The 25,007-nt window shown below is 43.7% G+C and overlaps 1 protein-coding gene and 1 non-coding gene across 3 annotated transcripts; one reads left to right on the top strand and one right to left on the bottom strand.

The window, feature by feature from the left end:
• Positions 1-106: 106 nt before the first annotated feature.
• LOC106584022 (cilia- and flagella-associated protein 57) lies at positions 107-24,611 on the top strand. Of its 2 annotated transcripts, XM_045706152.1 has the most exons (21): positions 107-825; positions 1,022-1,335; positions 1,961-2,223; positions 2,549-2,705; positions 2,916-3,208; positions 4,114-4,279; positions 4,398-4,511; positions 4,856-5,068; positions 6,852-7,025; positions 8,852-9,013; positions 9,312-9,467; positions 14,323-14,416; positions 14,633-14,823; positions 18,307-18,480; positions 19,296-19,454; positions 20,841-20,984; positions 21,662-21,778; positions 21,961-22,095; positions 22,184-22,327; positions 22,563-22,689; positions 24,341-24,611. In XM_045706152.1, exons 1-21 carry the CDS (start codon positions 669-671, stop codon positions 24,532-24,534), a joined length of 3,648 nt encoding a protein of 1,215 aa, XP_045562108.1. In that variant the 5' UTR covers positions 107-668; the 3' UTR covers positions 24,535-24,611. The 2 variants fall into 2 exon arrangements, with proteins under 2 accessions (XP_045562108.1, XP_045562109.1); XM_045706153.1 differs by lacking the exons at positions 14,323-14,416; positions 14,633-14,823; positions 18,307-18,480; ... (5 more) ...; positions 22,563-22,689; positions 24,341-24,611 and adding an exon at positions 10,442-10,807.
• Positions 11,377-11,429, bottom strand: LOC123729953 (U7 small nuclear RNA). The gene has a single exon (XR_006761649.1). It is a non-coding gene; the product is annotated as a U7 small nuclear RNA (small nuclear RNA).
• Positions 24,612-25,007: the final 396 nt, after the last annotated feature.

The following is a 25,007-nucleotide window of genomic DNA, read 5'->3' as shown; positions in this document are numbered from 1 at the left end:
CGGTGAAACACTCAGCCCGAAGAAATCAAAGGTTCCTACCCGACGTTTCTTTTTGCAGTATTTACAGTTTTCCTGGATTATAACTCGTGGAGAAAAAAAGACCAGAAGAGTCAGGACAAAAAACATATTCAATTTATATTGATATGGGTGTATGCTTTAATAACTTATATTCATTGTTTATTATGTAATTACGCATTGTATGAATGCTTTTCCATAGTGATAGAATCTAACGATAACATTCTATTCATATTATATTCCACGCCTCGGCAAAACATAGCATGTTAATCTCTGGATGTATCAATGATTTAAAAATAAATAATGAATAAGGAGTTGTGAGGAATCAACAATTTTTTTTCTCCAATAAATGTAAGTAGCTTAGTTAAATAAGAATCATTATTTTTCAAAGTTGAATGTATGGTTCCAAGTAAGGCTATAAAAATGTGCCTATTGTAGATCAGGAGTTGTAGATGTAAATGTACAGGTCCAATAGCGCAATTTCAGATCAAAGTGAAAAGGATCAATATGGTCTTAAATAATTTAATTAGTGTCCTTTAGATTTTTGCTTGCCACATCGTAAAGATAAAGATCAAAACCCTTCTGAATTAGTTTTTTCTTCTTTCCTTTCACTGCCAGATTTTAGTCTGCAGCTTTGATTTGACAACACTCTGATGTCTGCAGTGGTGGCCCAGTGCCACTACAGCTTTGGTTTGCGGAGGGGCGTGGCCAATAACCTGTTCTACTTTGATGAGCAGACTGTCATCTTCCCATCCGGGAACAACTGTGTTCGTTATAACATTGATCAGAAATGGCAGAGGTTCATCCCAGGTATCTGCATGCTCACATCTCAGGAGTACAACAATATGGCTAGTCTCTGACACTACATCACTTTCTCTGAAATCTATTCGTAGACAAATATAAACCTGGCATCATTTGTTGTTGTTGTTGCTCTTAACAACTTGTTAAAGATATCCAACTTCCAGTGATGTTGTCTTTGTGATTCATCTTTGATTTTGCTCCTTAGGTTTGGAGAGGAGTCAGGGAATGTATGCCCTGGCTATCAGCTCAAACCGCCGCTACCTGGCGGTGTCGGAGCGTGGAGAGAGGGCCACCATTACGGTGTACGACCTGCAGCACGAGCAGAACCGGAAAAGGAAGGTGCTGAATGGAGGGGACATCCATGTCCAGGAGTTTGTCTCCATGGCCTTCTCCACCGACTCCAAGTACTTCATTGGCCAGTCAGGGGCGCCAGACTACACCCTCTTCTACTGGATGTGGGAGAAGCAGAAGGTCATGGCCATGGTGAAGACCACTGTGGCCGCTAATCCAGTCAACCAGGTATTGTCGGACTGCTCTCTTGTCATTGGGGCCAGGGAAGAGTCCTTGGCAAGGAAATGGTGATGTGGAATGATCCGCGTGTTCATTCAAAATAGCAGTGTTATTTTTCCATAGATAAGGCAGGGTTTCCCAAAGTCTGTTCTGCCCCCCCCCCCGGGTGCACATTTTTTTTCTTCCCCTAGCACTACACAGCTGATTCAAATAACTAACTTATCATCAAGCTTGGATTATTTGAATCAGATGTGTAGTGCTAGGCCAAAAAACTAAACGTGCACCCAGGGAGGGCCCCAGCACCGACATTGGGAAACCCTGAGGTAAGGCATTAAATCGCATTCCGGGTCCTTGCTCCTTACTCTGTTATCATATTAACTCTGTAGCTGATCACACACATACTTATTTACTTTCACAAGCTATATTATGATGGCACTGTCTCACACTCAACACGCTTAGAAATGAAGGTGAAGGTGCTATGGAAACATAATACACTCTTTGGAAAAAGGGTTCCAAAAGGGGTTCTACCTGGAACCAAAACGGGTTCTACCTGGAACCAAAAAGTGTTCTCCCATGGGGGCAGCCGAAGAACCCTTTTGGAACCCTTTTTCCAAAGAGTGTATTATGTTTCCAGGTCAGCTTGAACCCATACGACAACACCCAGATCTGTGTGAGTGGGAATGGGGTCTTCAAGCTGTTCCGCTATGCAGAGGGGGTTCTGAAGCAGTCCACCTTCCATAAGCAAGAGACCCATAACTTCCTATCCCATGCCTGGATGTCTGAGGAGAGGGTGATTGCAGGGACAGAAGCAGGCAGGCTGATGGTGTTTGAGTCTGGAGACCTCCGATGGGACATGAGTGTGACCACCAAGACCGCCATGTCACAGGACCCAGACAGGTGGGCATAAGGAGAGAGGCTTGTGCTGACACAGTAATAACCTATCTATCTACCATGAAATAAGATGTTACCAAATTAGCTGTTTAGGAAAGCTAGACCAATCTAAAGTGCTCTTGGATATCATACCACAGAGGCAGTTATAGTCCAGTTTGGGCAACTTCTTTCATTGCACAGGGCACAGAACAGATGTCACACAATTTCCATGCCTGCTGTGTTTCTTTTTACCTGCACACCTAAGAAGGTGAAAGCCGAAACGTCTGTGCATGTTACCCTCCTAATGCCGTAAAAATAATAATAATAATAATACAAATAAAATGTTTTACAGTGCAGAGGGAAATGATGAAGAGACCCCTCAGTTGCCACGGGTTACGGTCATCACAGCTTACTCGAAAGGCTTTGCCTGCTCGGCCGGTCCTGGGACTGTGTATCTGTTTGAGAGAACCGACGACAAGGACAACTACAGGAAGACCAGGGAGATCAGGGTGACAGAATTTATTTCACCAAACTATAACAATCACTCAAGCGAGCTGTATAACGCAAATCTAAGCACCTTCTGTACAAACAGGCTATTTGTAAAGAGTTTTCTGATAATGTCTCTGCCTTTGTTTTTATACTTGTGTGTTTGTATTAATGTAACTGTGTTGGGTGTGCATGTATATGTGTGTGTGTGTTCGTGTATGTGTTCCATTCAGATCCCCCCAGACCAGTGCAGTCACGAGCCCAGCCATGCAGAGCAGCAGCAGATAGTCTCTCTGGTCATCAGTCCATCAGAGGAGACAGTAGTGACCAGCACAGATCGTGGTCAGCTCTACAGTATCACCCTGTCCTCTGCTGAGATGAGCAAGGGGGAGCAGGTCCAGTTTGAGTTCCTGTCCCACTCTTTCCACTCTGGGTCTATCACCGGCCTGTCCATCTGCATCCGCAAGCCCATCATCGCCACCTGCTCCCTGGACCAGTCTGTACGCATTTGGAACGTTGAGACCAAGTAAGAGCTGCGGGTTTCGCAATCCCTTTTAATACAGATTTTCTGGAGTTTATGTCAAGTCTATACAGTGTCCCAGCCTGTGATGATTAACTCAGCTCCTTTGTTGTTTTAGACACTGAATGGTAGTTACAGTATATCTGAGAAAAAACTATTCCTGGCTGGCTGTTAGGTTTTCTAGAGCCTATATTAGGTCTGTTTTTAGAGCTATATTAGGTCTGTTTTTAGAGCCTATATTAGGTCTGTTTTTAGAGCCTATATTAGGTCTGTTTTTAGAGCCTATATTAGCTCTGTTTTTAGAGCCTATATTAGCTCTGTTTTTAGAGCCTATATTGGATCTGTTTTTAGAGCCTATATTATGTCTGTTTTTAGAGCCTATATTGGATCTGTTTTTAGAGCCTATATTAGATCTGTTTTTTAAAGTCTATATTAGGTCTGTTTTTTAAAGCCTATATTAGGTCTGTTCTTTAAAGCCTATATTAGATCTGTTCTTTAAAGCCTATATTAGGTCTGTTTTTTAGAGCCTATATTAGGTCTGTTTTTTAAAGCCTATATTAGGTCTGTTCTTTAAAGCCTATATTAGGTCTGTTTTTTAAAGCCTATATTAGGTCTGTTTTTAGAGCCTATATTAGGTCTGTTTTTAAAGCCTATATTAGATCTGTTCTTTAAAGCCTATATTTAGGTCTGTTCTTTAAAGCCTATATTAGATATGTTCTTTAAAGCCTTTAATAGATCTGTTTTTTAAAGCCTTTATTGGGTCTGTTTTTAAAGCCTTTATTAGGTCTGTTCTTTAAAGCCTATATTAGGTCTGTTCTTTAAAGCCTTTATTAGATCTGTTTTTTAAAGCCTTTATTGGGTCTGTTCTTTAAAGCTTTTATTAGGTCTGTCTCCCTTTCCGTTCCCCTCAGCACCCTTGAGCTGTATAAGGAGTTCCAGGAGGAGGCGTTCAGCATCGCCCTCCACCCGTTTGGCCTGTTTGTCATGGTGGGCTTCTCTGACAAGCTGCGACTTATGAACCTGCTCATAGACGACATCAGGACCTTCAAGGAGTTCACCGTGCGAGCCTGTAGAGAGGTCAGAATGAAGAGTTCTCAGTGCCAACAGTGCCTCATTGTAGATAGCTGAACATCACTGGTACTAGATTTCTAGCTATTCCAGCTCTTGCAGTGTACTGTATGCTTTTTCCTTTTAGTGTGCCTTCAGTCACGGAGGACACCTGTTTGCTGCGGTCAATGGAAACGTCATCCACATCTACTCCACCACCACGTTCGAGAACATCCTCAACCTCAAAGGACACAATGGGAAGGTTAGGAATGGTACACTGGGGGCGGTCACTGATGGTTTACGGTGTGATTCATCATCAGAGAGTAAGACCCTAGCTAGCAAGCTCCAACTAGTCCACTAGCAGCCTGCCTCCTGCATATTTTCTCACCCACATCTGGCAGCCGCTTGACCAACCACAGTTCCAGTAGGCCTCACCTCAGGCCAACAGTTCCTGGCCATGTGACCTGACCAGGAAAAACGTTTGGCCCTAGTTATAGCTTTAAGTTTTTCCTGGTCAGTTCACCTGGCTCGAAACACTCAGGGTCGTAGAGATAACGTGACCGCAAGTGGGTATTTTGTTTGAGGCTCGCCTGTCTCCATCTACAGGTGCGCTCCATAGCCTGGAGTGGTGATGACAGCAGGCTGGTGTCGTGTGGTATGGAGGGGGCTGTGTACGAGTGGAACACCCTGACCAGCAAGCGGGAGTCGGAGAGCGTCCTCAAGTCCTGCAGCTACACCAGCGTCACCATCTCCCCTGACGCCAAGACTATCTTCGCCGTGGGGACCGACTGTACCCTGAAAGAGATCCAGGCCTGTCAAGTGAGACCCCAAAAAAGTAACATGTTTCTTCCCTCTAGGGAGTTTTCCTGTATGTTGCTTCTGCTTTGCTTGCTCTTTGGGGTCTAGGCTGAGTTACTGTAAAGCTTTTCTTGACAACTGCTGATGTAAAACATTAGATTCAAATGTTATTGAAATGTCAGATACTCTGACAACTGCGTATTAGTTTTGAGATATAGTCAGTTATAATGATGCTATAAAATTACATCAGGTTTTTCTTGTAATCAAATCAACAACAAAAAAAATTCACATGCGCCGAATACAACAGGTGTAGACCTTACCGTGAAATGCTTACTTACAAGCCCTGATCCAACAATGCAGTTCAAGAAATAGAGTTAAGAAAGTATTTATTAAATAACCTAAAGTAAAAAATAAATAAAAAATAAAGAAGTAACACAAGAAAATTACATAACAATAACAAGGCTATATACACAGGGTATCGGTACCGAGTCAATGTGCGGGGGTACAGGTTAGTCGAGGTAATTTCTAAAGTGACTGCATAGATAATGAACAGCGAGTAGTAGCAGTGTAAAAACAAATTGGGGGTGGTGTCAATGTAAATAGTCCGGGTGGCCATTTGATTAATTGTTCAGCAGTCTTATGGCTTGGGGGTAGAAGCTGTTAAGGAGCCTTTTGGTCCTAGACTTGGCGCTCTGGTACCGCTTGCCGTGACTGGAGTCTTTGACATTTTTTGGGGCCTTCCTCTGACACCACCTAGTATATAAGTCCTGGATGGCAGGAAGCTTGGCCCCAGTGATGTACTGGGCTGTACGTACTACCCTCTGTAGCGCCTTACGGTCAGATGCCGAGCAGTTGCCATACCAGGCGGTGATGCAACCAGTCAGGATGATCTCGATGGTGCAGCTGTAGAACATTTTGAGGATCTGGATATAATAATAGCTATAAGATGGTTTTAATAATTGAGGGGTGCAGTTAGAACTTATTAGCCAGTTCTAAAGTATCTTCTTATTCTTACTATGCAGAAGTTTCCCTCGAGAGCGGTACTATGCTGACTGTTTTGAGTTAATATTTTATTTCCCTTAACTCTTCATAACATTTTTTGATGGTGTCAGTTTCCAGCTGTGTGAAGTGAAGTTCTGAAAGGGAAATAAATAATGTGTCTCTCTCCGTCATAATGACCGGGGCCAGAGAGTTGATTAAATTCACACTCAGCTGTCACTTCTTCTCATCCTTGAGTGACGGCCATCTTTCTGACAGTCTATGAAAATAATCAGGAAAGAGGATACAGTCCGTCAGATAGAGCCCCTTTGAGTTATTCTGGGCTGCTGGAGCTTGGAGAGAAAAACCCACAACAATCATAAACATCTCAATTTGGAAGAGTTTTATCCAGTCCTGAATAGATCAGTGGTTTTGTTGGATGTTGGATGCCTTCATCCTTCCCCATTAGGCTATTTGCATTCCAAGTGTTGGTGAAGTAAACAACTTTCACTGACAGAATATCCACTTCAATAAATTAGTCCCTCGGGGTAACTTAGCTCTACTTAAAAATGTGCATGTACACTCCTGGATGAGGCTGGCATAATAACGCTAATGTTATGCTTGAATGTTAACAACACTTTACCTCTGCTGAATTTGTTTCTTGCCATCCCTTGATAGTACCCTTTATATGGTAGCTTTTATATGGTAGCCTTTATATGGGCTTTTCCTGGTTAAATAAAGGTTAAATAAAAAACAAATTGGTAGCCTTTATATGCACATCCACTGTGTCCTCATCCCCTGGCTGTCCCTTCTCTCTCTCTGTCAGATCCTACGTGAAGTGCCCGCTGAAGATGTGGCTTACACCACCATCGCTATGTCCCGTTCTGGGCGCACGCTCTTCACTGGAACCTCCATCGGAACCATCAGGGCCATCAAGTACCCCTTGTCCACCCAGAAGGACTGGATCGAGTACCAAGCCCACTCTTCACCTGTCACCAAGGTACGACTTGCAATACCTTCACAAAACAGTAAAATACTGTGCATTGCAATGGAATACTACACAACGCAGCACAATTTGAGCGATTACAGTATAATGAACCACAACAACACAAAAACACACACAACCTGTTTTACAAGCATTTCGCTACACCCGCAATAACATCTGCTAAATAGGTGTATGTGACCAATACAATTTGACTTGATTTGATTTTTGATGACGCGCTGAATTCAATTCAAAGGCCATTGATTTGAGTGCATTCGGGAAAGTATTCAGACGCCTTGACTTTTTCCACATTTTGTTACATTACAGCCTTATTCTAAAATGGATTCAATTGTTTTTTTCCCTCATCAATCTATACACAATACCCCATAATGACAAAGCAAAAACAGTTTTTTAAAATTTTTTGCAAGTGTATAAAAAAATGTAACACTGAAATATCACAGTTACGTAAGTATTCAGACCTTTTACTTAGTACTTTGTTGAAGCACCTTTAGCAGCGATTACAGCCTTGAGTCTTATTGGGTATGACGCTACAAGCTTGGCACACCTGTATTTGGCAAGTTTCTCCCATTCTTCTCTGCAGATCCTCTCAAGCTCTGTCAGGTTGGATGGGGAGCATCGCTACACAGCTATTTTCAGGTCTTTCCAGAGGTGTTCGAACGGGTTCAAGTCTGGGCTCTAGCTGGGCCATTCAAGTACATTCAGAGACTTGTCCCAAAGCCACTCCTGCGTTGTCTTGGCTGTGTGCTTAGGGTCATTAGGGTCAACCTTCACTCCAGTCTGAGGTCCTGAGCGCTCTGGAGCAGGTTTTCATCAAAGATCTCTCTGTACTTTGCTCTGTTCATCTTTCCCTCGATCCTGAATAGTCTCCCAGTCCCTGCCACTGAAAAACATCCCCACAGCATGATTCTGCCACCACCATGCTTCACCGTAGGGATAGTGCCAGATTTCCTCTAGATGTGATGCTTGGCATTCAGGCCAAAGAGTTCAATCTTGGTTTCATCAGACCAGAGAATCTTGTTTCTCATGGTCTGAGAGTCTTTAGGTGCCTTTTGGCAAACTCTAAGCGGGCTGTCGTGTGCCTTTTCCTGAGGAGTAGCTTCTGTCTGGCTACTCTACCATAAAGACCTGATTGGTGGAGTGCTGCAGAGATGGTTGTCCTTCTGGAAGGTTCTCCCATCTTCTCAAAGGAACCCTGGAGCTCTGTTAGAGTGACCATCTGGTTCTTGGTCACCTACCTGACCAAGACCCTTCTCCCTGATTGCTCAGTATGGCCGGGCGGCCAGCTCCAGGAAGAGTCTTGGTGGTTCCAAACTTCTTCCATTTAAGAATGATGGAGGCCACTGTGTTCTTGGGGACCTTCAATGCTGTAAAAAATGTTTTGGTACCCTTCCCCAGATCTGTGCCTCGAAACAATCCTGTCTCGGAGCTCTACGGACAATTACTTCAACCTCATGGCTAGGTTTTTGCTCTGACTTGCACTGTCAACTGTGGGACCTTATATTGACAGATGTGTGCCTTTCCAAATCTTGTCCAATCAATTGAATTTACCAGAGGTGGACTCCAATCAAGTTGTAGAAACATCTTAAGGATGATCAATGGAAACAAGATGCACCTGAGCTCAATTTCAGTTTTTTAAAATTTCTAATAGCCTTTTGCTTTGTCATTATGAGGTATTGTGTGTAGATTGATGAGGAAAAGTTTTGTTTAGTCCATTTAAGAATAAGGCTGTAACGTATCAAAATGTGGAAAAAGTCAAAGGGGTCTGAATACTTTCTGAATGCACTGAACGGAAGTGTTGAAGTGTGTGTCCTCTCTGTGTTCAGATGGTGATCACTTTTGATGACCAGTACCTGCTGACGGTATCTGAGGACGGCTGTCTGCTCATCTGGAAGATCATAGACAAGGAGGGCCGCGGCCTGAAGAGAGACAAGGAAATCACCTACGCTGAGGAGATCCTCATCACCAAGTCAGACCTGGAGGAGAAGGTAGCCCACCATGTTTTTTTTTTAGCATTACACTGGCATGATACATGGGTTGGGTGTGTTACATTATTGTAGGTTTGCGAGGGCTATGGTCACTCCTACTCTAACCTAATTAATCACATTATCCCTGTCCTGCTGTCATCTCATCCTCTCCTCTTCCCCCCCTCTCCTCCCTTGCTCTCATGCCTCCTTTTCTCTCTTCTCCCACTCTCTTCACTTCACTGCTACTACTCTTCTTCTCTCTCTCTACCTTCTCCCTCGCTCATTCTCTTCCTCACTACCTCCTCTCCTCCTATAACAGAACCAGGTGATGTTAGAGCTGAAGACACGTGTGGAGGAGCTGAAGATGGAGAATGAGTACCAGCTCCGTCTGAAGGACATGAACTACAACGAAAAGACCAAGGAGCTGTCAACTAAGTTTGTTCAGCAGATGGAGTCGCTCAAGACCAACATACAGGTGAGACAGACAGGGCTTCAAACATAATCATTTGCCTACCTCAAACAACTTAACTAAATAAAGTACTTCTGAGGACAGACGAGAAGCAAGTACAGGGAGTGAACATTTTAATAAATAACCGACATGAAACAAACAAGGACAGCGTCTGGACAGGGGAAACATAACGACAATAATGCTGACACGGCGATCAAACTGAGGAACAGACAGATATAGGAGGGGCAATCAACAAAGTAATGGAGTCCAGATGTGTCCAAAGTAGTGCTGATGCGCATAGCGATGGTGACAGGTGTGCGTAATGATGAGCAGCCTGGCGCTCTCGAGTGCCAGGGAGGGAGAGCAGGAGCAGGCATGATAGTACTCATCAATTTGATTCAATTAATTTTGTAAATTAGAGTGATGAAGCTACATTTAGATGGTAAATAGGCTCTGAGATAAACACTAATATGGCATGAACTAGTACGGGAGACCGGGGCAATTGTAACAGGGACCTTGAATTTCTCCAAACAGAAACAAGCTAGAGTGATGAAACTCTCTCAGCACATGCCCATTTAGGTTCTCTCCCTCACTATTTGCAGGTGAAAGTAGTTTTTATGACTGCAGCATTTTTCTTATACTGTCCTGAGCATTAATGTCCAAGAATTCAAACTATCATAATTTTCATCACTATATGTTGGCTAAACATTGACATATTTGACATGTCACTATTGTTGTCCCTTGCTAGGCACATGAGATTTTGTCATTGCTACTGGGTTGGTGTTAAATGCAGTGTTAAAATGAACCCGAGCCAAGCAGCCAATGATGAAAAAAAAGTTATTAACTTTAGGATTGTACGAATTACACATTAAAGTACTATAGATACTATAGTACTATAGATACTATAGATTGCCAAAGAGGTGGTAAACACATATTACATTTTTTTACATTTATTTAACTAGGCAAGTCAGTTAAGAACAAATTCTTATTTTCATTGACAGCCTACAGCGGCCAAACCTGGGCCTATTGTGCGCCGCCCTATGGGACTCCCAATCACAGCCGGATGTCACAACTTCCGCCGAAGTCAGTCCCTCTCCTTGTTCGGGCAGTGTTTGGCAGTCGATGTCACTGACCTTCTAGCCATCACTGATCCATTTTTCACTGGTTTTGTCTTGTCTTCCATCACACCTGGTTCCAATCCCATCAATTACATGTTGTGTATTTAACCCTCTGTTTCCCCTCATGTCCTTGTCGGTGATTGTTTGTTGTATGTATTGGTGCGCGATGGGTTTGGTACCCACATTCTTTATTTTGTATATGTTGGTTTTCGGAGTTTGTGAGCACTTATTAAACAACTCCGTTTATACCAAGTTCGTTCTCCTGCACCTGACTTCCTTGCCACCAGCACGCACGCACACATTACACCAGATGTGATACAGCCTGGATTTGAACCAGGGTGTCTGTAGTGACACCTCTAGCACTGACATGCAGTGCCTTAGACTGCTGGGCCACTCGGGAGCCCAATATCAGTTGGGCACCATCAAACTATTCAAATGTTTTGAGAGGAACCGAATGGCCATGCGCAAATAAGGGTGTTACTGTAAATATTGGTTACACTCACATGTCAAAATACTATAGTATATTATGGTATAAATACTATAGTATTCACTGTAGTGTTTTTGCGGACTTTACTGTAGTATTTACTGTAGTAAAAGAACTGTTGTGTATATACTATAGTAATTAATGTCGTGTTTTTGCGGACTGTAGTATTCTGTTGTATTTACTATAGGGTTTTTGCGGACTATAGTATTTTGTAGTATTTACTATATGGTTTTTGTGGACTGTAATATACTGTTCTATTTACTGTAGTGTTTTTGCAGACATTACTGTAGTATTTACAATAGTATTTTTGTTATATTATCTTTGACATAGAAGTGGAGGCTTTCTCCTTGAGGAAACCTACTGGAGAAATACTAAAAGAGCACATTTTCCATAACCTGTACGTAGGTAGGACTGGGGTCTGAACGGATAGTTCAGAGCTTCTGCTCTTTTCGATAACCTGTAGGGAACACATTATATGGCATGTAGTGTGGCACAAATTAGGATATGGGGGAGGGTAATGTGCAGGGTATATGCAAATGAAATACTTTAGTATTTACAATAGATAAAAAAGTGTAGTGTTTTTGTGGATTAGTGTGGACTGTAGTATTTTTGCGGACATTACTGTAGTATTTACTACAATGTTTTTTGTGTGGATAATACTGTAGTATTTACAGTATACTCTACAGCAGTGGTTCCCAAACTTTTTATAGTCCCGTACCTCAACCTCCAGCTACGTACCCCCTCTAGCACCAGTGTCAGCGCACTCTCAAATGTTGTTTTTTGCCATCATTGTAAGCCTGCCACACACACACACACACACACACACACTATATGATACATTTATTAAACATAAGAATGAGTGTGCGTTTTTGTCACAACCCGGCTCGTGGGAAGTGACAAAGAGCTCTTATAGGACCAGGGCACAAATAATAATATAATAATAATAAATCATTTTGCTTTTTATTTAGCCATCTTACATATAAAACCTTACTTGTTCATCAAAAATTGTGAATAACTCACCACAGGTTAATGAGAAGGGTGTGCTTGAAAGAATGCACATAACTCTGCAATGTTAGGTTGTATTGGAGAGAGTCTCAGTCTTAAATCATTTTCCACACACAGTCTGTGCCTGTATTTAGTTTTCATGCTAGTGAGGGCCGAGAATCCACTCTCACTTAGGTACGTGGTTGCAAAGGGCATCAGTGTCTTAACAGCGTGATTTGCAAGGGCAAGAAACTCTGAGCGCAGCCCTATCCAGAAATCTGGCAGTGGCTTCTGATTAAATTTCATTTTCACAGAACCGCTTGTTGAAACTTCGATGAGGCTCTCTTTTTCAGATATTGGAAGGGATAATTGAAAGGGATAACGAATACAGTTGTTTGTGTCGTCCGTTTCGGGAAAGTACCTGCGTAATTGTGCACCCAGCTCACTCAGGTGCTTCACTATATCACATTTGACATTGTCCGTAAGCTTGAGTTCATTTGCACACAAAAAAAATCATACAATGATGGAAAGACCTGTGTATTATCCTTGTCAATGCAGACAGAAAAGAGCTCCAACTTCTCAATCATAGCCTCAATTTTGTCCCGCACATTGGATATAGTTGCGGAGAGTCCCTGTAATCCTCGATTCAGATTATTCAGGTGAGAAAAAACATCACCCAGATAGGCCAGTCGTGTGAGAAACTCGTCATCATGCAAGCGGTCAGACAAGTGAAAATTATGGTTAGTAAAGAAAACTTTAAGCTCGTCTCTCAATTTAAAAAAGCATACTTTGCCCCTTGATAACCAGCGCACTTCTGTATGTTGTAAAAGCGTTACATGGTTGCTGCCCATATCATTGCATAATGCAGAAAATACACGAGAGTTCAGGGGCCTTGCTTTAACAAAGTTAACCATTTTCACTGTAGTGTCCAAAACATCTTTCAAGCTGTCAGGCATTCCCTTGGCAGCAAGAGCCTCTCAGTGGATGCTGCAGTTTTTGTGGGCGTACATATAAATAATAATATTTATTTCAAAAGCATTACTTATGTCTATGATAATTCATAAACAATAGTGTTTTTTTAAGTTAAGTGAATGTATTTGGTTTATTTTTTAGGAGTTACATTTGACCCCAGCTACTGTTACTGAGACAGATGTACTGTACGTTCCTTATATTAAAAAAAGGGACTGGCCTAGTTCAAGTGGTCTCAATTGCCCCTGGTCTCCCCAACATCTGATTTACCTTGTACCAAGTAACTCTGAGTCTGTTTACTGTACTGTACAGTCTTAGCAAAAAAGGGTTCCAAAAGGGTTCTTTGTGGGGGGATAGGGTTTTTGCAAGAACCGTTTTTGGAAGGCAAAGGGTTCTACCTAGAACCTTTAACATCCTAAGAACCATTTTTGGAGGAAAGGGTTCTTTGATAATTCTTTGTAAGGCAAGAAGGGTTCTACATAGAACCATATATCATATTTTCCAGCATGCGCTAATGAAGGGTGATTTTCAGAATAGTTTGTTTTAATATCTGTGTTTTTGTGTCACGACTTCCACCGAAGTCGGCTCCTCTCCTTGTTCGAGCGGTGTTCGGTGATCGACGTCACCGGCTTTCTAGCCATCGCCCCTCCATTTTTCATATTTCTATTTGTTTTGTCTTGTTTCCATACACACCTGGTTTTCATTATCTAATCACTGCATGTATTTAGTCCTCTGTTCCCCTCCATGTCTTTGTGTGTAATTGTTTATTGTTATGTGCGATGTTCACGTGCTATACTTTTGTACATGTTCCGTGTTTTCTTTTGGGCCCTTTGATGTCATTTTGTGCCTATTTCTTGACCGGAATAAAAGTGCGTCTGTTAAATCTACTCTGCTCTCCTGCACCTGACTTCGCCTCCCGTACACAGCCGTAACATTTTGCATGTACAATGATTGGTTGATTATAAAGAACATTCTAGGTAGAACCTTCTGCAAATGGTTCTACCTAGCACCAAAAAGGAACAAAACGAAGAACCCTTTATGGTTCTACTTAGCGCCTTCTTTTCTAAGCGTGTAGCTCAGTATAATACTTTTAACACGGCTTAACTTTCAAAAGTGTTCAGCTCTCATTATGGTATGCACTGAGTGTACTTTGCCTTGTAGGAGTCGGCCTTGATAAGAGCTACTGCTAGATCGATACATGGAAATGAGAATTGAAAGTGGCTCTGGCTGGGCTGGCGTAAGGTGAACACCTCAGTGAGGTGCATGTGCTGAGATATCCCTCTCGCTCTCCACCTTTCTTCATCCCTCTCTCCATCTCTCCTGTCAGATCCTGAAAACAGAGAGAGACAATATGGAGGTAGCTAATCAGGAGACCATGTTCGAGGTCATGGAGAAGCACGCCAAAGAGCTGCAGGATATGGGTAAATTCTGTTCTATTCTGTTCTATTCTATGCTATTCTCAGTTCTTGTCCGTCTTTCAGAAGAAAACAAAAGTGACCTTTAGGTTTGGAGTTAAGAGACTTGAATGACTCCCATTGCAGTGTGTACATTGACAGCAGCACATGATAGCATTGACTGTGTTTGATCCAGGGTCCTCATTGGATATCCTCTCTGTCTCTCTCTCTGCGTTCCCCTAGAATCGGCCAACAGTCAGAAGCTGATGCTGGAATATGAAAAGTACCAGGAGCTGCAGTTCAAGTCTCAGCAGATGCAGCAGGACACCGAGAAGCAGCTGCAGCAGATGGACGAGAGCAAGACTGCTGCCCTGGAGGAGCTCACCCTCTACTACGAGGGAAAGATGCAGGAGAAACTACTGGTGCTGGAACAGGTAGTGGATACTAGGATGTCAAGGGGTTGTATGGGGATGTTTGGAGGTGGGATTTGAGGCTTTATATAGAGTCCTCACAGATAGGGGCCTGTTTTTTTCCCCTCACCAGGAATAACTTTGGGTTAGGGCCCAGAGTTCTTCCTGGCCAGATCATGTAGTCCGGAAAAACTCCTGACCTTACTTCAAGACGATGTAGTCTAGTCAGGCATTTAGCGGCAGCCTTCACCCTCCCTTCTGTCCCCCCTTTCTCCTCTCCTCTCCCCCCTGCTGTGACACTGATTGGAAGCGAAGAGACAAATGAATATCGAAGCACCGGGTTCTCCATCGAGGATGTCTGCGGAATCTTTAAGGAAATGCGACGTCAACTCCCATCATTGCTAATGGGGGTGTGAGTGGTGGGAGAGGGGTGGGCAGGATGGGGGTGGGGTATGTGGGGGGCGCAACACTGGGCCTGCATAACCACCTCATTATTTCATTCTGAGAGAGAGAGAGAGAGAGAGAGAGAGAGAGAGAGAGAGAGAGAGAGAGAGAGAGAGAGAGAGAGAGAGAGAGAGAGAGAGAGAGAGAGAGAGAGAGAGAGAGAGAGAGAGAGAGAGAGAGAGAGAGAGAAAATATCCCCTTTATTGGGTAAAGACCCCACACTACAATACATCACATTACCATTTAGCCCTCAACTTGCACAGCAAGTTGACAAAACACTGGAAGAGAATCCTCCTGAAAGGATTCACAGAACGCTTCATTCCCCCGCACCCAATACATTTCCAGAACTGTTTGTAAAAAGTCTGATGGCAAACCATCAATACCAGGGAGGCCAGAGGAGATCTGCATAACTGCAGTGGACAGTTCCTGCAGAGTAATGTCAGAGTCCAAAGCAGCTCTCTGCTCAGGGCCCAGTTTAGGAAGTCCTTGAAGGAACTGTGCAGTGCACACAGAGTCACAGTCTTCCGCCCTGTAGAGAGCAGAATAGAAATCCACGGCATGGATTGGTGCTGAGACACCGACCACTCTAGATTAAAAAAGAAAGTGCAAAGAGCGGCCATATCCCTGAGAGAGAGTAGCAAAACGAGACTTCTCATGTAAGAATGACCCCAATTCATGTATTTTCTCCAGTGAAGTTCTGTCCAGAACAGGGCCATTCTGAGTGAGCAGTTTCAGTTCAATAGTTTATATCCTGCTCAAGTACTCTGACAGTTTCTTTCATCATCCCTTGTGGCTCAGTTGGTAGAGCATGGCGCATGCAATGCCAGCGTTGTGGGTTCAATTCCTACGGGGGACCAGTATAAAAATGTATGGACTCACTCTTCACTGTAGGTCGCTCTGGATAAAAGCGTCTGCTAAAATGAACAAAAAATATATATAAAAAAAATACTAAATAGTAGACAGCGGAGTATACTGTTGACTAAACACACGGATTTGGGCCTTCCCAACCTTTCACCATTGACTCAAAGTTTCCCTTTGTAGCGCTCCACAGGGCCTGCATAATCACCTTATTATTTAATTCTGTAGAGAGAGAGAGGCGCACATGAAATGCAGAGCATCTCAATAGCCTAGTCCTGACTGGGATAATTGAGGATGTACTGAAGGTGCATAAACAAACACCCAACGATGGGATTATCCATCTTCTTCACAGATGCCGTGCTAGGATGACCTAACCTCTCTCTGTGTTGTGAGGCAGAGCTCCCGTTCATACCCTCTTTATCTCTCTCCTTCTGTCCTTCGATCTCGTGCCCTCTGTCTATTTGTCTTATCCTTCTTATCCTCACTCTCTATCCTTTCACCTCTCTCTTTCTCTGTATCTCATTCCTTCTCTTCAACTTAACTCTTCCCATATATCTTGCCTTGTTATTTGCTACCTCTTTCACCTTTCCTTTTTCTTTCTCTATCAAATTTTTTACATTTACATTTTAGTCATTTAGCAGATGCTCTTATCCAGAGCGACTAACAGTTAGTGCGTTCATCTTAAGATACACTACATGACCAAAAGTATGTGGACACCTGCTCGTCAAACATCTCTTTCCAAAATCATGGGCATTAATATGGAGATTGTCCACCCTTTGCTGCTATAACAGCCTCCACTCTTCTGGGAAGCATTTCAACTAGATGTTGGAACATTGCAGCAGGGACTTGCTTCCATTCAGCTACAAGAGCATTAGTGAGGTCGGGCACTGATGTTGGGCGATTAGGCCTGGCTGGCAGTCGGCGTTCCAATTCATCCCAAAGGTGTTCGATGGGTTTGAGGTCAGAGCTATGTGCAGGCCAGTCTTCCACACTGATCTCGACAAACCATTTCTGTATGGACCTCGCTTTGTGCACGGGGGCATTGTCATGCTTAAACAGGAAAGGGCCTTTCCCAAACTGTTGCCACATAGTTGAAAGCACAGAACCGTTTAAGCATGTCATTGTATGCTGTAGCGTTAAGATTTCCATTCACTGGAACTAAGGGGCCTAGCCCGAACCATGAAAAACAGACACGGACCATTATTCCTACTCCACCAAACGTTACAGTTGGCACTATGCATTAGGGCAGGTAGCGTTCTCCTGGCATCCGCCAAACCCAGATTCGCCCGTCGGACTGCCAGATGGTGAAGCGTGATTCATCACTGCAGAGAATGTGTTTCCACTGCTCCAGAGTCCAATGGCAGTGAGCTTTATACCAATCCAGCCAACGCTTGGCATTGCGGATGGTGATCTTAGGCTTGTGTGCGACTGCTCGGCCATGGGAACCCATTTCATAAAGCTCCTGACGAACAGTTCTTGTGCTGACGTTGCTTCCAGAGGCAGTTTGGAACTCGGTAGTGAGTGTTGCAACCAAGGACAGACGAGGTACGAGCTACACGCTTCAGCACTCAGGGGTCCCATCCTGTGAGCTTGTGTGGCCTACCACTTCGCAGCTGAGCTTTGTTTTTCCTAGATGTTTCCACTTCACAATAACAGCACTTACAGTTGACTGGGGCAGCTCTAGCTGGGCAGAAATTTGACGAACTGACTTGTTGGAAAGGTGGCATCCTGTGACGGTGCCACGTTGAAATTCGCTGAGCTCTTCAGTAAGGCCATTCTACTGCCAATGTTTGTCTATGGAGATTGCATGGCTGTGTGCTCAATTTTATACACCTGTCAGCAGCGGGTGTGGCTGAAATAGCCAAATCAACTCATTTGAAAGGGTGTCCACATACTTTTATATATACTGTATAGTGTAGCTAGGTGAGACAACCACATCTCAGTAATTATTTTAATAAAGTAGCTATCAGCAAAACCAGTACTAGTAGGACAAAGTCAAGTGTTAGTACACGAAAAGCAAGGGTGTTGTTTATTTTTTGTGGGGGGTGAGGGGGGGTGCTGTGGGAATATTTAAGATACTCTTTGAAGAGGGTAGGGTTTCAGATGTTTTAGAAAGATGGGCAGGGACTCTGCTGTCCTAGTGTCAGAGGGAAGCTTGTTCTATCATCTCCCACTTATTTCTCACTCCGTCCCGACCCTCTGTAGTGTCAGGAGGAGTCTCGTATCCAGGCGAGGAAGTTTGAGGAGAGCAGGAAGCAGATGGAGGAGGATGGAGACAGGGAGATCCAGGACATCAGGATCCGCTACGAGAGGTGGCTGAGCGACGAGAGGGAGACCAACAAGCGCATGAAGAGAGACACCGGCATCATGAAGAAGAAGGTAGAGACATGATCTTCTCACCCCCACTCCTCCAATCTCTCTCAAAAGTTTCCTTGATTCCCTTTGTCCTCTTGCCTTCTTCTCAGAACATCAGAGGGATAAGAGGAGCGCATTGGAGGAGAAGATCAGAGGTTCCTCTTCTCAGATCTTCTCCAATGCTCTCCTTGCTTTCCTCTGATATTTTGAGAAGGAAGTGGGGAGAGAACGGGAGGATGCAAGATTCACCCCTACTTTGCTTCCAAGTCCCATCCCATCTTACACACCCCACTCAACCCTCTCCCACCTAGCCCCTGCCTGCCTTTTCATCACACCTCCCAGTCAGCTCTTCTCTCCCAGCCTGCAGTGTGGTAGATCATAATTACAGCCAATCAGACGCAGCATACAGCCGGCTGACTGCAAGCAGGGCTTGTCCATCTGTCCACAGTTAGGCTCTAATGTGCTCCCTCTGCATGCTCACTCAATATCACAGGGATCACTTTAATGGAAATGGATGACATTGAATCAGATCCTCTGCATATTCAGCCATCCTATACACCTGGTCCCATTCTGTCTCATTCTGTCTATCTGTTGCCTTTTCTTGTCTTCTCTCTGTCTTTTTTGTCTCCTTCCCTTTCTTCCTAGATCAAATCTGCCCATTTTTACTGTCCAATATGGTTTTGGATGTGGAGGCCTGATTATGGGTTATGGAAGCCAGAAAGAATATGACTTTTGTGTAAGTGACAATGAGTTATGAGGATTGGTGACTGATGACATTTTCCTCCTCTCCCTTCTACCCCTCCCTCACACACGCACACACGTACACACACACACTGCAGTTCAGCAGCCTGCAAAAGGATATAGACAACAGCAATGTGGAGACGGAGAGGATGAAGTTGGAGCAGCAGAAGCTAAAGGCCATCGTCAAGTCCCTGGAAAAGGACATCCTGGCGCTGAAGAAAGCGATCCAGGAGCGGGACGAGACCATCCAAGACAAGGTGAGTGAGTGGCTGGGGTGAGGGGTGCAAGGGGTGAGGGGGTACAAGTCAGATGCCGTGGAAAGGAGAGGGTTAGTTTTGTTCCAAACGCAGCGAGGCAGAAATGATTGGTTTGCCTCCAAGGTATGCAGAAACATGGAAGGCATAGGTGACTGGACGTCACCGAAACGGTTAAAACACTGAGGAAGGAAAACAGTCCGTTTTGTATCATGGAGATCTACTGGTATGATTGTGCTCCAGTTCAATTTGTTCTAATGCCCCTCTCTCAGAATCAAACACAATCAACTCATACGCTATTATAGATTGTCCATCAAAACGTTTCCTCTCCCCCATCCATTCATCCTGATTGAGTCCCAGTGCCATGCATCACACCAGGCAAGGTGACTGTAAGACTCTCCACCCCCCCAGCGGAAAACAGCACTGAGCCTTGAGAAGTGAAGGTCCACTAATGACTAATCCCACTCAGACACCTGCTCTATGAGCACGAACTCACACAGGCACACACGCGTACGTGCATAGGTGCACACACATGCACGCAGGTATGCACACATGCATGCACGACGTGCGTCAGTGCGTAAAACCTTAACAACATGCATGCTGCTGTTAGCGCTATTGATGTGTGAGACACTGTAGCATGTTATTTCTCTTAAAGAGCATGTACATATTTTACCATCAGTGTTATGAGGGGTAGACAGGGGAGAAAGGCATTTGCATCTTTCTCTGTTGGCTCTCTTTCTGCGTACAGGGAAACTTAATTAGTGTGTAAATGTCACAGATGCTGTCCTATGAAAAGATCACCCCCCTACACACACACACACACACACACACACGATTAAATGGTTTCAAACAGCTAATTGGACAGAGAGTAAATTTGAACAAAATGGTTCTGCATCAAAAGAGGATCCCCCAGTTCAGTTGAAACACCTTCCTCTTCATGAATAAAGATTCACACTCAGCAGCAATAACCTTGGCATCTGTTGTTCCTACGCTCTCTTGTCTGGTTTGCTCGCTTGTCTCTAACGATAATACATTTTAACATTAGGAGGTGCTGCCCAGAAGTTAAGCCGAACATTTAGATTTGGATCACCAAAGGGCTTTTATTGTTGAACTACCGATACAAAATGACATTTCCTTTCAATTTCATGGGATCAAAGTTCGGAAGAGGACCATGAACATAATTGAACTTTTAAAAAAGTGACTATAAAAATCTCATGGCTGTTAAATGTGTATTCAGTTAGTGTGAATACGAACTTTATACAGAGACCTGAAGACATATTTATGTTTTCTTACCAACTCCTATTGTTGTTGTGTGACAATGAGTTGGCAAGACAGCACAAACAGATCTGGGACCAGGCTAAAGTATTGTCCTGTTCCTGTGTACTGTAGGAGAAACGCATCTATGATCTGAAGAAGAAGAACCAGGAGCTGGAAAAGTTTAAATTTGTCCTGGACTACAAGATCAAAGAACTGAAGAAACAAATAGAGCCCAGAGAGAATGATATCATGGAGATGAAGGAGCAGATCCACGAGGTAAAACAAGATGGCTTCTCTTCTTCCTCCTTTATCAGCTCTTTAACGGGTTAACTGCCATTTCTGAAATTGTTGGAAACCATCACTGAAATGTCCCTTGAATACATACGTTCTATCGGCGGTTGTCCACAGTAGGCTAACTGAAATGGCTCTTTGATTAGAATGAGAATTCAATATTCACAGAAAAAAAAATCAGTTCCTGCTTTTGCACTTGTCGTCATTGATACTTTTTGAAAGCGCCTGCCAACTTCAGGCCCTTTTCATCTACATGGAAATGAGCACTGGGGTCCATATCGATTTAGGGTTGATCAGGGTTTAGATGAGTCCTATAGATCAGCTGTGTGAGATAGAGGGAGGTGGGAGAGAGTGGAGAATATGGAGATCAAAGCTATGCCCCCCCCCCAACACACACACACACACACACACACACACACACACACACACACACACTCTACACTCACACTTGTATTTTCCTACTAGCACTGACTTTACACATAACTACTTAATGTGAAGGGAAAAAAATGACTTACCATGACTGTGATAATGTGGGTGTCTCGCCTAGCTGTCTTTAGATGACTGCACTAACGGAGTTGCTCTGGATAAGAGTGTCTGCTAAATGTATTTTTTTTTAAAACGATGTAAAAAAAAAAAGGCTATTGGCTTCCGGTGATTTGTAGATGGAGGAGGAGCTGGATACCTTCCACAAGAAGAACACTCAGCAGGAGCTGGACATCGCTGAGCTGAAGCTCAAACTCAACACCACTGACAAGGAAATGCGCAAGGGTCTGCAGAAGGTGTGTACTGTATACGTAGCGAGAGAGAGAGAGAGAGGTCCATACGTTTATATTTGTGCATTTATCTTTGTCTGACTATCAGTGTCACCCAATTTGTCTGACAAGTCCACGGTCTTCACCCACCGTCTCACCTCCATCCCTCACGTTTCCTTCTCTTCCTCCCCCTCTCCCCTCCTTCACAGGTGAGAGATGGGGAGGCCCTGGTACGCAGGTTCAAGACGGACCTCCATAACTGTGTGGGGTTCATCCAAGAGCCCAGGAGGCTGAAGGACAGCATCAGAGACCTGTACGACCGCTACGCACAGCAGAGTGACGTGGTGAGACAGCGTTTTCTACTGTGTGTTCCTGTTAAGAAGTAGCGAATGAATACACGTTTTTTTTATGGCTGCTCTTCATGTCTCTCAGCTGGATAAAGTTAGCGTGGACGCAAACGTCCAGAGGGAGTACGCTCGGCAAAGGGACCACCTGGAGAGGAACGTGGCGTCCCTGAAGAGGAAGCTGGCCCAAGACAGCGTGGTCCACCATGCTGACAACGTCAAGATCATGCAGGTGACAGAGACGAGACTTTTCAGAAAGGACTGTTGGAGTAGGTGGATAAGTGTGTCTGCGTGCCCAAAACTATTTTCATATCATTTGTGGATTTGGCTTCATTCCCATTTATAAGACAAGCTAGGCTTGTCGTTTTAGTGTCGTAGTCCTTGACTGGCTGACAGACAGACGGACGGACTAATTGACTGACTGGATTACTTGATTGCTGAATTGGATAATTGATTGGTTGCTACAGGAGAACGTGACTCTAATCAGTGAGGTCAACGACCTGCGGCGGCAGCTGCATCTGGTGCGTTCCCAGGTCCATGACTACAAGAGTCTGATGGGAAAGAAGGGCCTGAAGCAGACCAACACACTCAAAGGTGACCTCTTTCTCTCTCATCGCTCTGATTTACAGTAAAGAGAATAGAGTGCAGCTTTCTACTCCTTGGAAAGATTGGTTGAGTTAAGTTCCCTGAACTTTTCTTTGAAGTACAGCGTACATATTTCTAGCCACTGGGTGTCACTGCGTGAATAGTCTGTATAATAACTTTTATATTCATATACAGTTGAAGTCAGAAGTTTTTCAACCACTCCACAAATTTCTTGTTAACAAACTATAGTTTTGGAAAGTCGGTAAGAACATCTACTTTGTGCATGACACAAGTAATTTTTTCAACAATTGTTTACTGACAAGTTATTTAACTTATAACTCACTGTATCACAATTCCAGTGGGTCAGAAGTTTACATACACTAAGTTGACTGTGCCTTTAAACAGCTTGGAAAATTCCAGAAAATGGTTTCATGGCTTTAGAAGCTTCTCATAGGCTAATTGACATCATTTCAGTCAATTGGAGGTGTACCTGTGGATGTATTTCAAGGCCTACCTTCAAACTCAGTGCCTTTGTTTGACATCATGGGAAAATCAAAAGAAATCAGCCAACACCTCAGAAATACAATTGTTGACCTCCACAAGTCTGGTTCATCCTTGGGAGCAATTTCCAAACACCTGAAGGTACCACGTTCATCTGTACAAACAATAGTTTGCAAGTATAAACACCATGGGACCAAGCAGCCGTCATACTGCTCAGGAAGGGGACGCGTTCTGTCTCCTAGAGATGAACGTACTTTGGTGCGAAAAGTGCAAATCAATCCCAGAACAACAGCAAAGGACCTTGTGAAGATGCTGGAGGAAAGGGGTACAAAAGTATCTATATCCACAGTAAAACGAGTCCTATGTCAACATAACCTGAAAGGCCGCTCAGCAAGGAAGCTGAGCTCCAAAACCGCCCATAAAAAAGCTAGACTACGGTTTACAACGGCACATGAGGACAAAGATCGTACTTTTTGGAGAAATATCCTCTGGTCTGATGAAACAAAAATAGAACTGTTTGGCCATAATGACCATTGTTATGTTTGGAGGAAAAAGGGGGATGCTTGCAAGCCGAAGAACACCATCCCAACCGTGAAGCACGGGGGTGGCAGCATCATGTTGTGGGGGTGCTTTGCTGCAGGAGGGACATGTGCACTTCACAAAATAGATGTCTTCATGAGGTATTATTGTGGGAAGCTTGTGGAAGGCTACCCGAAACGTTTGACCCAAGTTAAACAATTTAAAGGCAATGCTACCAAATACTAATTGAGTGTATGTAAACTTCTGACCCACTGGGAATGTGATAAAAGAAATAAAAGCTGAAATAAATCATTCTCTCTACTATTATTCTGACATTTCAAATTGTTAAAATAAAGTGCTGATCCTAACTGACCTAAGACAGGGAATTTTTTACTAGGATTAAATGTCAGGAATTGTGAAAAACTGAGTTTAAATGTACTTGGCTAAGGTGTATGTAAACTTCCGACTTCAACTGTAAGTGCTTTAGAAGTGGGTGTCTGGTCACTGTTTCATTCCAAGAAGGCATACGTTGTTTGGGGTAAATCCTAAGAATTTAGGGTAAAGTCCTATTGGTCGACTTCTACTTCCCAATAAAGTAACTCCTGCATGATCTCACTCTGTATTTGGTCCCTATACCCAGCCCTGCTGTCTCCCAGGGCCAACCCCAGTAACATGGTGGTCCGTCTGAATGAGGAGGACGAAGGGGACCGCATCATCCAGCTGCAGCGCCTGGAGATCCAGAGACTGAGAGAGGAGATCCAGGTCCTGATGAAGATACACCCCTACAGACCCCCCTCCACCGCCAAGCTACCCTCCCTCCAAACCAACACATAACCACCACCACCACCCCTACAGACCCCCCTCCACCGCCAAGCTACCCTCCCTCCAAACCAACACATAACCACCACCACCACCCCCCCCCCCCCCCCCCAACACCCCCCCAAACCAACACATAACCACCACCACCCTCTCTCCAACCAGCACCACACACAGCCCCAGTTACCTCCACATCATAATAAAATTAATTTAAAGAAAATGTTTACATATTTAAAGTGCCTTACATATTTAAAGTGCCTTTTAGCAGAAGTAATCATTAATGGCACTTAAAAAAAAAAAATGAAGCAACTTGGAAATAAAAAGTAGAACAATTCCTATTTGAGTTTTTATATGTATTTTTTTTATGAGATGGGCCCATTGGAATTTCCAAAAGTGAATGGAGGCTTTTCTTGTTAGGGTGGATCAAATCAATAAGTAATTGTGTCAGACTGGAAATTAGGAATGTTTTATGACAAACTATTCATTAACAA

Source organism: Salmo salar, chromosome ssa23, assembly GCF_905237065.1.
Source record: "Salmo salar chromosome ssa23, Ssal_v3.1, whole genome shotgun sequence".
Lineage (NCBI taxonomy): Eukaryota > Metazoa > Chordata > Actinopteri > Salmoniformes > Salmonidae > Salmo > Salmo salar.
This window is presented reverse-complemented; position numbering and strand designations above follow the sequence as displayed.